Source organism: Prorops nasuta, unplaced genomic scaffold, assembly GCF_024137725.1.
Source record: "Prorops nasuta isolate Cenicafe-Biocafe unplaced genomic scaffold, Cenicafe_Pnas_1.2 PNAS00027, whole genome shotgun sequence".
Taxonomy (NCBI): Eukaryota; Metazoa; Arthropoda; class Insecta; order Hymenoptera; family Bethylidae; genus Prorops; species Prorops nasuta.
This window is the reverse complement of record NW_027116824.1, coordinates 2,060,114-2,076,311: the sequence shown is the minus strand read 5'-3', so window position 1 is coordinate 2,076,311 and position 16,198 is coordinate 2,060,114. Positions and strand designations below refer to the sequence as shown.

Here is a 16,198-nt window from a genome sequence, read left to right as displayed (position 1 = left end):
ATAATTTCACCGTTCTACTTTTAGCAGAAGAAAATATTTTTTTATCCAAGAATACTATTGGAATATTTAAAATTTAAATAAATTGGAAGTGAGATGGATGAATTTTCATAATTATGATATTATTGGTTGATTTTGCTTAGCAATAACTCAATCTTTGACAGAGTGCTTGGCGTATGAAAGGTAGAGTTGAAAAGGTGTGACAGTGAGGACAGCGTAACGAGGGTGGGGTGGGGGAATAGTAGGGGTGAGAAATAAGCCTGCTTCGGAGGCAACCCGTTGTGTACGTGAATACACGTGCTTATTGCACGCATAAAAGCAACGATCAACTTCCGTCCATCCGTGCGAAAAGACGCCGCCGCCCACGTTGACCAAGCAAAATCCCACCAAACTGGCTCCACTGTACTCTCTAACACCAATCTTTCTTCACGCTCCGCTTAACGAGATCTGGTTCCGAGCAATTGATAGGCCAAGATTGACCAAACGGGAATGACAATTTTTTCGGGGATTCGCGACTAGTTCGGTAAGAATCAAACACCCCCTCCCCCTAAAATATTGAGAAACATTTGTAACGAAAAATAAACCAGCGAATATAAAACAACTAAACTTTAAACGAGAAATAAAATGTCACTTTTTAAATAAAAAATATACTGCACGATTACAGTCGATACGAATACACTTATATCAAGTATAGATTAGAATTTCACTTCACAAATTACCCCCTCTCCTACCAGAAAAATAAAAAAAAATCAAAAAATATTTTTTTTTGAGTGAGTAAAGCGTCAAAATCATTTTTTTTTCTTTTGTTTGACACTCACCTTTGTTATCGCAGACGTCGCACAGGACCATTTCTAAGGTCACCAGAATTCAGGGTCGGTGAGGGTTATGAGTCTTCATGGATGGTTTTCATGAACTTGGCGAGATAATTTGAATGGAGTTTCTGTGGGAAAATTTGGCGATGACAGAGAGAGTGAAGTGTCGTCGGTTTGACAGCTTAGATTGAACTGGCTAGTGGCGGATCGTGGCATATGGGCAAACGCGGGGGGAAGGAACAGGGGAGGTCTGTATGGGGGGAGACGTCTGCTGGTATAGAGGGATAAAAGAGGGGTAGAGAGAGAGAAAGAAAGAGAGAGAGAGAAGATATGGTTCATTGTAGCAATGGGCCGCGCACGAATGAGGGAGAGGGGGGGGGGGGGGAGCATCGTAGGACCCGGGATCAATATTAGGGCGTAGACTCAAGGGCAAGGGCCCCTCGTGCCAATGTATATACACCATAACATTTTACCATTCTGCACCATAGAACCCTCTACGTGCCTTCCTTCGGTCTGCCTGCGATCTCTCATGGCATATACACTCTCATTTGTATGTCGTATCTCCTCCTATGACGTCACGTATGTACGTATTTTTCCGCGAGAAATACGCCCCACCGTCACGACAGAAAATAACCTCGTACTTTAATCATCGTTGAAAATTTCACAAAATTTTCTAAAGGGACTATTCAGCTACCCTGTTTCCTATTTGATCTCGACATATTCGGAATGTGATTGTTGTCTGATTAATTATTGACCGATGTTAAATTTTGAGCTAGTTCCTTGCATCGAATTTTTTTTTTTTTGGGGTAACAGTTAAAATAAAGATAAAAGAATACGGGCAGATTAACGAACCAACAGTAGGGAGGCTCGCAAAGTTCAATGGACCCGATTAGTCAGGCGTTTTACGTATTTCCTCCAACGTCGAATTGAAATTCACGACTCCTCGGATGACGATCGTTCATTTTCCAGCGGGATCCGGGGAAATAAATGCGAATGAGGTTTTTGAACCTGAAACTGGGATAGACGGTTAGTGCCCTTGGCCTTGAGACTACGCCCTGATATCGATCAGCAAGGTATTCTAAAAATATTGGGGGAAATCAGGAGCCGATGCTGGAGGATAAATTTATTCCTGTCGTTTATGGTTATATTTTGAAGTCAGTCCTGATAGTTAACATATTCTTCGTTAGTTCGCCCATTAACTTCGTCTTATTGCCTTATCGGGTCCCCGTATCGTATTACTGTTAATCTCGTTCAGCTGTATGTAAGTTATATACAAGGTGTCCTGTTAAATCTTGCTAAGCTGATAACTTCGTACAAAGCTAATTATTTTATATATAAAATTCTTAGGTCGTATTATTGCAACTATTTATCCGGTAATTAGAAAAATATTAGGGAATAAAAATTCCATTTTAAAAATTATTCATCCTGTTTGAAATTATCAGTTTGGCAGAAACTAATTAGACACCTTGTACATGTAAGCTTATTTTCAGATCTGTCATCGAAATTTCATCCGAAACCTTAATCAATGATCACCAAAGAAACTGCATTGTTTGCTTCGATAAGACAAAATGGAAGATTTATAATTTTATAGGAAATTATGATATTTAATTTATTACATTTATCGATTAATATGTTTAATATAATATAATCAATGAATTTGACTAAAATTGCAATGGGGAATTAAGTTTTAATAATTGATTGTAAATTTTGTTTTAATGAAAAAAGTAAATTGATTTTAAATGGTGGAAGCTAAATGAGATCAGTCAAAATCGGAAGTGAAGGGCCATTCAGGAAATGGGAAACTCCCTTTTGGTTAGAGCTGAGGGTGGGAACAGAGGGAAAGGAAGAAAGAAAGGTTAATGAAGCGTGAATCAAATGGATTCGTCTCCATGCATGAGGAATTTCCGGATTCACCATAGATGGTAAGCAAAACTATGGTGTATCGCGCGTGTATAAGGTAAGCAACACAACAAAAATTCTTCAATCCTTGAATTATTCATTCAATTATTTCAGTTTCTCGACAATGCCATTTGTTCGATTTTTTATAATGCAAGTACATCCATTCGCATTGTTTATTTTAATTTTTCATCTACAAATCCATCAATTGTAAAAATTCATTTTTCAAAAATTTGTGGATTTTTAATGTGTAAAATTACAATAAATGAAACGAATTAATTATACTAATACATACAGTAGGAATAAATGTTATTCTCTCTGCTAGATTTTTATAACGAAGAATGTGACGTTCCTGGTAGATTCCTAGGTGTTTCAATAAAATGCTCTATGTAGTTTTCTAACGGATAATTTTCTATCGTAGAAAGTTATAGCGAAATAATGAAAGGGAAAAAATATTAAATCTGCTGGCAAGGTTTGCTAATAATATAAAGGGAAAATATTGGAAGGAAAAATGATTGTGCGCGTCATCGATTCTGCAATGCCCACATATAATTTCTTATAAACTCAATCCACTACGCGTTCTTCGTACATTATTTGATTATCGAACTTTCCCTTTCGACTTCCGTGAGAATTTGCATACGATGACTTTCGCACTATATTTCTGCGCTTCTTATACATTAAAATTATTCCATTATCAAATATTAGGTTATAATATATATTATTTTATACACTCTAGAATTAATTTTAATAATTTACTGAATAATATTTAATTAAACAATTATTTTGATGCTTCAGATTCATCATTATCTTAACCATCTCTTAAGTTTTACTTTTTTCTACTTCCTTGAATAAAATAATTTTGTTGATAGTTTTCCTTTTTTAATTATTATTTAATGATAATTATTTTTCTGTAGAGACTCGACGCAAATATTACAGATGCGCATAGAAACGGTAAAACTTTCATCGCTGAATTGCCAAGTGAGAAAAATATTTATAGGAGGAAAGAAAAAGAAGATGCATAAAATTTCTGTTCCTGCGAGTGAGCTTCGTGTTTGCACTTGAAAGAAGGAGAGAGAGAAGGTGGCAAAACAGTAGCGTGTAGGCAGCTACCAGCATGAATATCAAGAGTCTTGCAACCCGCTATTATTTAACGAATGCATCAAGCTGCTCACCAAATGCGCTTCTAATTCTAATTAATGATAATTCTTATTACGCTTTATTTTCCAGGTCTATAAATAGAATCAATTGCTGAATTATACGAAATTAAACTCTAGCACCGGAAACTAAGCTCGGACTCGTTAATTCTGCAATAATGCAATTGTACTAAATTTTCCAAAACGAGATGATTCAGCGTAAAACAAATTATAGGAAGAGAGAAACTACATATATCCTCTTGGCAGAGTCCTTTCTATTATACATAGAAAATGCAAATTTCGATGGCACTTTATTATAGAGGGTGAACATCGACAATCGGTTAAATAAGAGGGGACGAAGAAAGTGTTGCTTTCAGATCGAGTTAATAATTCTGATTTTAATATAGGGTTAAATTAATATCACTTGAAGGCGTTAATTAGGCTTGGACAATTAAGATTGATGGTAATCTTTTTAATCGTTAAAATTGCTCATTTTATCTCAATCGTTAAATTGAAATCGACGAGAATTAGATGGGCATTCTGGAAAATAAAAGGATGATTAATGAACTCTGATTGAACAGTCATCACTGACATATTTCAAAATGCATCTGCTGAGGTCGTTCAACGCGGTTGACCGTTTAGTTTTTGGGGGAGGATTTTTGTGATGTTTTGCGGTGGAGCTGATGGGTGCATTCGATTAGCAACATTTACAACGAGCTTTTTAAAATTTCAGACCAACTGGTGTGACGTAGGCACCCCTATTTTTAGAAGCTTCTTCCCTTTCTCCCCTTCATTACATCCCTCTCCTCCCTCGTAACACACACTGCTAGTGCAGGTCAGGGTAACACGAGCAACATATGCTCACCCTACACGTGTATTTACTCACCAACCAGTCCTACTCCCTCTTCACTCTCTTTTTCTCCCCTTCCTAATAAATCCCCCTAAAATAACCCTTAAAAACTATATACCCTACATTTCTTTGGGATTTAATTCCCCACTACAGCTTTTAAATAAAATATTTCTCACATACTCCCCCTGATTACTTAAAAAAACATTGTTAACATATATTTATCCACTCTTGAAGCATCATATGTATTTCATTAAATTTTCAAGCCATCCTCTTTTATGCCATAGGCTTTGAAATGCCTTCGGTAATATTGTATTAAAATTCGAGAACCAATGGTTAATGTAATTTTGTTGAATTACTTAAAATATCCACTTACTTTTTTGATCCTCGCTGTCGGAATGTAATTCGACATCGTGTAATCTCATGGATTGTACGAGTCCCCTCCAATGACTCCTGGATCTCCCCACACCGGAAGTATCCTGCTTGAGGTCCTCCAATTGTTTATCGGACTCCTTCAAGAGGCCATCGAGAATATCAGGCCTAACCAATCTGGTTCCATTCTCGTTGCTCCTCGTCGATTCTCTCGATACTCGTTCGGATTCGAAAAATTCGCACTCGCTGCTCCTTCGCGAGTCCTTTCTGTCATTATCCTCATTCTTCGCGCGATTCCTCGACTCCCTCCTCTTCCTAACCGGTGGCCTCGGCCTTGAATCCTCCAAAGCCTCCTTCCTAACATCCTCAGCCTCGATCTTCCTGTCCAACTCGTACTTCTCATCCCTCCCACTACTCTTAACGTCCTGCTTCCTACCAGTCGCCTTGCTGCTCCTTCCACAATTGACCTTTGACCCTGAATATTTGTCCTTCAAAGCTTCGCGATTGTTCCTCGAAGCCTCCAGCAGTTTCTGAGCGATCAGTTTCGTCCTGTTTATTTCCGGAGTCCTCTTCTTGTCGTCCTTGGTCTCGCCCCTCGTTCTCCCATCGACGATCCTGCTGCTCTTCGGCGAGTCCTGGAAGATCTGTTGGATCTTCATGATGTCCGATTTGATTTTCGCAGGATTCGTCACACTGGTCCTCCTGTTGCTGGCCAGTTTTACCTCGGGCTTGTCGACTCTACTGGATCTCGAGGTCCTCTCGACTCGGGGTGTGTTCCTCAGCCTCTCGAGGTCCTTGAGATCCGCCAGCATCGAGCTGGAGACCCTGGACGACCTTCCCAGGACCTCTTCGTGGGTGATTGCGATGGTCCTTGGCCTGTGCCTCGCTTCAACTCTATGACTGACCGGTGTAGCCATGGTTTCTCGTATCTGACTGATGTTCCTCAGCCTCGGGGCTTCGATCTTGATCCCGGTGGTCCTCATGATGACCTTCTCCACCGATTCTATATCACGCTCGCGGTTCAGTCGACGCTCCTCGATTATTCTCGCTCGTTGAGCGTCTATCTGACCACCGTAGGACGAGTACATGGAATTGTTGACGGAAATGGGCCGTTGTGACACCTGAGCGCAGCCTCTGCTCGTTCTCAACGGCGAAATTCTCACCAGCTTTGGGGCGTCCAGTGGATCGTCCGTCTGTAAACTTCCTCGATACACCATTTTTTTCTTCGATCAACCAAGGATTTGATCTAATTTCACGACCTTTCGATTCTCGATTCTCCCTTTTCAATCATTATTTCTCCCCTACCTGAAGCAAAAATCATCAAATTTTTCGTTAAACGAATTTCCAGTAATGATTCTTTTTAAGAATTATTATCGTTCATACTTTGGATTAGTATATAGAAATCATTATGATTTTGTTTGGTTAGTAGAGATGCAACGAATTAATGCTATTTCCGCATGTTTGCTTGTTACTCGTAGATTTAATAAAATTTGTATTCATAGGAGCTGTAATTGTATTATAATGAGATTTTTATGTTCTTCTTTGCACGACTGTGCTTGAAGGAACAATTTTACAGCCCCTTAAAAGTAAGGTTGTTTAAACGCCTTTAATTGGCAGAGAACCAGACCAGAAGCGATTTCTCCTTAAAAGCTTTTCCGAGTCATCACAGAGCGTATTCCCTTCCTGGAAAAGTAGTCTCGTTATCTCATCCAGACATTTCGATACTCAGATCAAGATCAGACATAAACATTGATTTATCCCAATTAAATGCATTCATCGATCAAATTTATTCAATAATTTCTCCAATCTACTACCTTATACCTCAATCTTAAAAAAATATTTATCAATGAACAAGAGTGAACAAAATTTTCCTATATAAAACGAGTAATTCCATAAATCTCCGGCATCATTAAAAAATAACCCAAGTAAAAATAAAATAATCAAGCAACGACGTTAAGTAAATTAATTACTGTATTTGATGAAACAGTCGCTAGGAAATGAATAATTCAATGAATCTATGAGAGATGACGAAAAGAATGAAAAGTGATTGTTTAGGACGAGTATGGAAATTGGGATGTTATTAATGGACAGGAGGATAAAATTTGGAGATTTTGTAGGTTATTGCGTGATTTTGGAAAAGTCGATTGGGTCATCGAGGCTAATGGGCTATCGTGATAAGTTTTATGAATGGATGGAGAGTGTTTAGCGATGCAAGTCTGTCTCGTAACTCGTAATTCGAGGTGGTAAGTGGTAAGTAACGTTCCGAGCGATTGCTCGTGGCCCATTTATGGCGGTTCGATCACGGCAATGATTAGAATAATTCCAATACACAGCGAGGCAGGTAGCTGGCACAGGGACGAACACACCTACACGAAACGTTTGCGTGTGTCGCAAGATGGCCAGGTCGCACAACCCACGCATCATTCGACACCCACTAGATTCGCTAGCCTTCGCAGCCACATGTCACTTTCAGTCGTAATTCACCACGATTAACGATTATGCCAATAAAGTGCACCTCCTCTTTGCCAACCACCAGCGATGACTACCTCGCAAAATTCACACCTTTTTTCTACCCTTCCATTTACAACTTTATTAAATCCACCCCATTAAATGGTAATCCACTCGATGACAAAAAACGTCCAATTTATAATTCAGAAATTGATTAGGTATTTCTTTGAAAATAATAAATACAAATTTATTATACAATTCTAAAGCTTTCTTTGACTCTTGATACTGAAAGTGACAAGCACGTTGAAAGCATCGACATTTTTCTTTCGAGCACCAGACACTTCTTGTACTTTTATCCAGTTCTTTTCTAAACGTCAAACTTGGATCCAACACTCACAATTTTCTTGATTGTCGAAACAAACGGAGGACCATTTTAACCATTATAATCGAGCCTCCCAAAGAATCTCACCGATTCCCAAACAAAAGCATCGAATGGAGAACGGAGAGATCTGTTGTATGGGATTTTAGCACAAGAAAGCTAATTTGTAGCGCATGCAAAGATTCACAGGCTGAAACGAAAGTCGAACGTAAAGAAAGTGAAACTCGTGTTCAGAGACGAGCCTCCGAAATCAAACGTGTGGCACAGGGGAAGTAATAACTTTGAGAAAAAAAAACAGAAACATCGAATGATGAATCATCGCGAGGAGCGAGCTAATAGAGGATTTTACACAGAAAAAAAAATCAAGCAACGAGTAAGATTGAGTAAAGATTTTTTGTGTATTAAAATGATGAAAACTGATATCGAGTGGGTCGTTTGATTGCGTGAAAAATGTGAGGATTAAAAGAGGAATAAAATGTTTGTAAGGAAATTGTGTTGGATGATGGGTTGATTGCGACGTACCTCGTGGTTCCTGGGGCGATATCGAGAGAGCGAAAGAAAGAAGAAGAGAGAGAGAGAGAGAGAGAGAGAGAGAGAGATGGGAAGAGGGGGTGAAGAAGAGGTGGCGAAAGGCAGGATAGCGCGAAAACACGTCAAGTGCGATTATCCGCGATATCCCGAGGTCGACTGAACGTTCTTGCCGCTTTGTAGGATCCTAATAACGGAAATCGTTCCCCTCCCTCGGAACAGGACGCCCCCCAGCATAGCCAGCAGCAGCTCACTCGTAACTCGTTGGATCTGCAACAAAAAAGTCATGCATTTTCCATCGAAAGGAGCGCGCGCGTTGGCAAACCGCTATACACGCACACACCTCTCTCTCTCTCTCTCTCTCTCTACATGCTTCCTTTTCTTCTATCCCATTTTACTCTATCTCCCTCTGTACTCTCCACCCATTAACGTCTTTTATTCACGCAAAGCCAGTTTTCCACGAACGATAACATAATTTTACAACCTCTCCCTATCGAACATCACTGGTTTAGTCCTTTAATGGAAGACTCATCGTTAATTTTCATGCGATCGACGCTACCACGTGATTTTCCTGTTTTTCCCACCACAGCTACAGTTACCTCCACCAGCGTTTTGCACCATTACCATTCCTCCTCTCGAAAAGAACGCAATTTTCTAAACCTCCGCACCTCTTCGACAAATCGCACAACTTGTAATTTCAGAAGTTATCACTCGCTTGGATCATCTGGAGTTTTGCGAAACCGTTATGATGTGTGGAAACAGGTATAGGGATCGCTGTCATATGATGGGATTTTTCTTCCCCTGCTATGACTCCCAGATGCTATACTGGTAAACGTAAGAGAGACATAGGGAGGGGGAACGAAAATCCCTTGATACGACAATTTTGCGTAGGGGTGGATTTACAGTGAGAAACGAGCGAGGAGATCGCATCGCGAAAGTTCCAAGCTGATTCGTAGTACATGATCGGGGGGGGGGGGGGGGGGGAGTTTTTAAGTCGAACGAGTCACGAAACGGAATGGAATTGTTAAGGATCGAGCTGGGAGAAGGTTCTTGGATGAATCGATAACTCCCCCGCGTAATAGCAGGGAAAGATTATCGAATCGTGATCGGTGAATCGTCGTTGAATGATTCGAACAAGAGAGAAATGTACGATCTCTCTCTCTCTCTCTCTCTCTCTCTCTCTCTCTCTCTCTCTCTCTCTCTCTCTCTCTCTCTCTCTCTCTCTCTCTCTCTTACACGGATCGTTCGCTCGTTACAGCTCCGCTCGAATAATGTTTCTCCCCTTTTTCAATCTCCTTCCATTTTTATCTCACCTAATTCTTCAGCAGTTTCTCTCGCGGGAAGTCACGAATACTGATAAATAATTTCTTCCATATAATTACTTTGAACCCACTGACACAATTATATAGTTTTCCTCGTTGCCTTTAACTTGTTCCATAAAATTAAATCCCATAGTGAAAAAGAAAAGAGCGCGACTGTCTCACGTAATTCAATCGCTTCATTTTCAGCTCATTTAATTAAACATTCTCTTCAATTAATGCATACGAATAATTGTAGCTAATATTACAAATAAAAAATTCCAAAGCATAATTACGAGTGAAATATACAAAATTTTATCAAATAAATACATATTAGACCTGTCCAGAACTAAACGTGTTGCAAGGACGATAACAAAATTATTTCGTTGCGTTCAAAGTAAAAGAAATACTTAAATTGATTATTCAACGGATCGTTGCAATAAATTTATAGCGTTGAGGTTTGAGTAAATGTCCGAGGATTCGAAAATGAAAGAAATCGCGACGAATCGGATGCCGAAGACACGGTTGATCGGACCAGAAGTTTTTAGGGGGCTGGGGGATGAATTTGTACCAATAGAATCTCAGCATCCGATGAGATCTCGGCAAAAGAACGTTTCATCATTGCAGACGATGAGTCGCGTCGATCGTGGATTCTCACGGCTTCGCACTGTCATAAAGCTCTAGCATGGATCAAGTAGTTGTTGTCTTTTCGCACAGCCAGCGCTGTTCCACCGTGACGGTAAGTCTGCCTAAGCGCACCCAAGGTCAACCGCAGAACCAGGGACACCGTCGTTTCAATTCCAAATGCATTTGTCTCTTTTTTTCACTCTTTCTTCCTTCTCATCGCATCGCACAATTATTTTAACAACATCGATCGCACCTCTCTTCAACAACTCCTAGTTTATTTTCATCCTGAAAACCTCTCCTTCGCGAGTGTGCGTCCATGATATACCAGTTTTCTACCAAATATGACGTATGCAATTTTTTATTCGCACACGTGCGCGCGATCCTTCATCAAAATTGTGTAACTCCAAGATTGAACGTAAACTGGTGTGAGAGAATCGTTACGCTAGATTGTTACGGCCTTTTTACCAATTTTATTCCGCAACCTAATTATATATACGAACATCGCGATGTTTTATGGTTTTATCCTTCTCGTCCATTTTTTGCAATTTCTCGTCAAACCTTTCTTGAAGCAACTTTTCGGTGGCAGAAAGTACAGTTTTTCTGAGTGTGGGACTCTTGGTGAAAATTTTAGTAATGTTCGAACTGTGGTAAAAGATTGTTACGCTTGATTATTTATCGTGTTATTACGCAAATAATAATTCTTCAAATTATCACAGTAGGCAATGGAGTGCGTGGTCAAGTTTTTATTGCAAGGATCAAAGACCGAGGGTATAAACGAAAGCTTGTGATTTTTTTATTGAATCTTTCTGTTCTAGTGATGAATAGGGGTGAGAAGAATACTTTGTGTACTTGACTATTATTATTATTATTGTCTTTCCACTAATTTTATGCTAGAGGTTAATTAATTTTATTGTGCTGTCGTATTAATTCTGTTCTTTTCTCACATATCATTTTCCATGCTGTATTTTAAACTCGTTCTTTTTATGCCTAACAATTTGGTTTGTTCGTGTGAAGAAAACTCGATTATACTTGACTTCGTTTAGTTTTTACGTCTAAAAACTAATTATACTTCAAGCAAATTACCCCTGCTTATTTATATATACAATAATTATAATATTTCTTGCAATTTTATTTTGTTCTCTTAAATGAAGATATACTTTGTGTACATCTTCCCATATTATTGCAATCATCGAATCGTGGATTTTTATTCGAATGTCTAGAAAATTTTCAAAGTTTACGGAGAAACGGAACAAACTTGTGGAAAGACTGGCGTTTGTTGAAAGGTGTTCCGCAAGGTAGCCTCTTATGGCATCGAACGGCAAATTTTATTAAGCGTGACTGCATCATATACGAGGAAATAGCAAATTCGCAGCAGACTCGATATTCACTGCAACATTTTCGATGAGATTTCTCTGTTATTGCACAACTCCATCGTTAAATTTGGCAATGGGACTTCAATAATTCACCGAGAAAATAGCTCATTAATTACCACTTACACCAGTATAAATTTTACTGTTACCAATAATCTCATTGGCAACCTAAATACTTAAAATCGATTCGTTCCCAATTTGCCAATAAATCTCGATTCAAATAAAATTTATCATTCGTACTATAAAAATGCAAAAAACTTAATTAATCAATTTTTTATTTCTTTTCACTGTGACCATAATTTACATTTTTGTTTAAAATAATTCTGTATGAATTTTAACTTTGAATCGAGGAGAAGCAGATCGAGGAAGTGATACTACACAAAAATGTGAAAAATAAGCACGTTTACATAAAACGAAGCATCGAACGTGTGTGGCGAGGACTTTTAATCGATGGCGGAATTGGCGAGCATGTTATTTCCAGGTTGAACGTTTCTCACATAGTCGGAGAATTTCGCTGGTTCGATGACATAACGCGATGGAAAGTACTCGGAGTATCACGAATTCATCTCTTTCAGCCAATTACTTTCGAGCGGTCATGCCTCCCGATTTAAATCACGTCTATCACGACTCCTGCCACACGAAGTACCATTAAAACGCTGCATTTATTTACATTTAACATTTCTTTCGATCGGTCGCCCCATTCACCCCCCCCCCCCCCCCCCACCTCCTCGTCCCTCGCAAAACTTCACTTTTCTCACCACCGATCGATCTCTCCGCTGGACGATCAAATCGCTGTCCAAACTATATGCCATTCTCACCCTTCGCTTCCCTCTACAATTCCCTCCCCTTTTACTCAAACAAACCTCCCCCTCTCGTAAAACTGAATCTTTATCGCGAAGATTAACTCGCTTATCTCCGGCAACACACAAAATTTCATAAAATATTTATTTTACACACGTAGTTTCTCTTATCAAAACCAGAAATCGTCGCATAAAATGCCTCTTTTTATTCAGCACCTCGCAGCTTAAAATCAACGAGCTTATCTCGCCTCGAGTGACGTAACTCGCGATACCTCTCCAATAATAATAAAAAACACAAAATACTGAAAATTCGGATTCGAGCGCGTTACGGAAGAGGAAACGTCAAAGATGGTTCTCACCACTTCCGGTTGTTCAGCGTCCACTTCCGTCCTGAGTATTCCACAGGCAGATTGCAGAGGGCAAAAACACAGAATGGGGTGTTTGTTTCTCAGCTTTGATTTTTTCGAGGATTTGATTTTGGTATAAATAAATAAATAAAAAAAAATAAAGACAAGGAGTGGGAGTCAGATGACGCAGATTAGACTCGCGAAAGCACGTGGCGTTTGTCAGGAGCTTCGCGTCGCGTCGTGTCGTCTCGTACAGTGGCGTGAGAAGCACTGAATCTCAATGGTATCGTTCCAGCCAGCGAAGAACGAGCAAACGTACAGCTGGTCTCTCTCACCTCTACACAGGCCACACAGCTCTGTCTCTGATCTACCGCGGCCTGCTGCCTTTTCCTTTCAGCGGTGGGGTGCACCACTACCTATACAATCGCAACACTCGTACATACACGTATCTCACGCTCACAAATAACTTGTGCGTTGCGTTCATCCGTGTCTATTGTGCCTCCTCCCCCTCTCTCTCTCTCTCTCTCTCTCTCTCTCGTACATACCACACAAAATCCTCGCAATATATTTCCTTTCCGAACAATCTCTCTCTCTCTCTCTCTCTCTCTCTCTCTCCAAGCGTTCCAAACATTTCACTACCGTACGTGTAAAGGGTATAGATATATATAGTATGCACACGCGCGTGCCACGTTTCCTTTCGCCTCTCTCAAAGCCTCTGCGTGGGCAGAACCTGCCATTGGACTCTGTCAACCCCCCACCCTCACTCCAGATCATCCTTATTTCGTAAAAGTAAAAAATGTGAAATTTTAATCGTTTGTGTCATCGATGTTATATAGGCAATTTGCTCTTAGTTTTCTATTTTTATGTTATCTTTGCTATTTTTTTGATAATAAAGTTAATTTCATGAAGAATTGTAATTTGAATATTTTTTTTAAATTAACTCAGCGAAGGATTCCACTGATCTGAACTTTTTAATATTTCTTTGGTTTTTAAATTTGTATAGTACTTTTTTTTGTGAAAGGGAGGTTCGAGGATTATTTATATAGAGATTAATGCATTCTTTGGTCCTCGCTTCCTCCACTTTTTCTTACGAACGTGCTTGGTTAAAGCTGGATTATTCCTGGCCTCCGCCTAGTGCATCCCGGACAGATAAGGTGGAATTCGGGCCTGGACCCTTTCGCTTAGGATCGGCTTGGGAAAGTTTTATGTCTTTCACAGGATGGAACTACCACATGGGGTTGTATTTTTTCTATTTTATCGTCGGATATTTTCAGGTTTGATTTATTCCTCACTATTTCCCTGCTGATTTATCTCACTCCCTTGCTCCATGTCAAGATTTCCTTTTTTCACGATGATTCTATTTTTATTCCGATGCATGTTTATCGTTTATGCATTATATACCCATAAGCAATGCATTTATTATGCGAGAAAAAAAATGTTGAAGAATAATGCATAATTTTTTTTGGCAAGCAAAAGACTTTTGTGCCATAAACTCTCTCTCGGTGAATTTGGAGAATCCGAGTCGATTGGTTTTACGTTGAAGAACAATCGACGCGTGTCCAAATTTCAATTTAGCGAAGGTTCAATTTGCCGTTGCGAAAGTCGAGCGAGCGACGACGATTCCGAAGAAAATTGAGAGCTGGTAGAAAATTACCAGCGTGCAAATGAGAATTATGCGAAGGAATTACTGTAACAATCACTTCTGTCCGGATCGGTGACCCATTAAAGTCGACACGCCCATTCATATTCCCCTTCCTTGCAAACGTTAATCATATATATATTGCAATATGAACTGTGAAATCATAATTGAACCAAATTCAAGTACACTAAGGCAATTAAATACGTTTACCATAAATGATAATCCCACGTTCAATCACCGTCATACTATATGTTTTCTTATTCGGTATTTATAACAATGCAAGTCATAAACGCTAATCACACAGCAATGTACGAACTGTGAAATTATTATTAAACCAAATTTAAGTAAAATGAGGTAATTAAATTATTTAGTTATATATAGCTTCAACTTCAATTAACTTGACACTACATTTTTTTTTAATATTTAACAATTCGACCATAACTTCTAGTCATACACTGCAATATCAACCGTGCAATAATAATCGAACCAAATTCAAGGACCCAAAGGCTATATTAAATACATTTATTATAAATTATAGTATCACGTTCAATTACCTATCTATATATTATATATTTTTCTCCAACTCACTATTTTTTATAATAAATAATTCTTTATTGTTTGTAACCATCGAGTGACCTAAAAATAAACGCATGCGATCTAAATCCGGATTATTGATTAAAAATGATTCATAAAAATCTATTGTTTCCTCGGTCTGTTAAATTAATTACGAGTGATAATAATTGGAAGATCATTAGTTGCAGTCCAATTGCATTAAGCTTTAAGTTGAGAACCACTGAAACAGATTGACACATTAGCCAGTTTATGGGGTTTGTAAGAAATTGACTATTAAAGGATAGGTGACAAAAACGATCGACAGGGTATATACACAAGACAGTGTGGTAGAAACGTATATGTATAAAGGAGAGTATTACCTACACACGCAGTAGAAAGTTCTTGCCAACATTCGGCTTCTCCTTTGAGAATTCAATCAAGCCTCGCCTGTCAGCATCAATTGTTTGTTCAATCCTTCCATGGACTTTATCTATCATTATCGCCGAGTATAATTGTCGCTGCCACGGTCTCATTGTTTCTTGGCAATAATTATTGGCGATTGTTGTTACAAGACTAGTCAGTCTCGTCCCGTGAAAAGCGTCAGTGAAATGACTATAACTACGATGACAATAATGACATTTTAAGGCGAGCCCAGACAGTGGTATACCTATACACTTAGTGGGTGCCAGATACAAAGTGCATTTCACTTGTTTCGTATCGTACTCTGATAAGTGCCAGTCACTTTTATTCCCCTTTCAAAAAAAATCAAGAGGGTGTCCTGTCATAATTTTTATAAAACTCGATATTTTTCAAATATAAATAATTAGTACGTTATTTATAGAATGCTTTGATATTATTAGCACTAATTAAAGTAAACAATTTATGTTACAATAGAAACTGGCATTATTGAAACATAAATTATCTTTATTTAAGAATCAACATTTTGAAAAGTTTGATTTCTTCGACGTTTAATGACGTCATACTCGGTTTTGGTTTATTAAAAAAATTTTGTAATCAAGCGTTTGCTGCACCAAGGCGATTCTCGTTAATTTTGTGAATTTTTGACAAAGATAAAGCGAAAATTACATCACAGCGTTATTATCGCTCGGCGATTATCGGTGTAAACGTTCGCGTCGTTTCCGAATGACTGTTA

At 38.8% G+C, this 16,198-nt stretch overlaps 1 protein-coding gene across 3 annotated transcripts in view; it reads right to left on the bottom strand.

The window, feature by feature from the left end:
* The window catches only part of LOC136782662 (uncharacterized), a 29,997-nt gene extending 16,827 nt beyond the window's left edge, over positions 1-13,170 (bottom strand). The window contains exons 1-4 of one of the 3 annotated variants that reach the window (XM_066742262.1): positions 12,867-13,170; positions 8,407-8,682; positions 5,062-6,362; positions 1,301-1,303 (exon numbers count right to left, since the gene is read on the bottom strand). In XM_066742262.1, the coding sequence (XP_066598359.1) occupies positions 1,301-1,303; positions 5,062-6,274 (1,216 nt within the window). In that variant the 5' untranslated portion in view covers positions 6,275-6,362; positions 8,407-8,682; positions 12,867-13,170. The remainder of the gene's footprint in view (positions 1-1,300; positions 1,304-5,061; positions 6,363-8,406; positions 8,683-12,866) is intronic. The other 2 variants (XM_066742260.1, XM_066742261.1) reach the window with 2 other exon arrangements.
* Between the last annotated feature and the right edge of the window lie 3,028 nt (positions 13,171-16,198).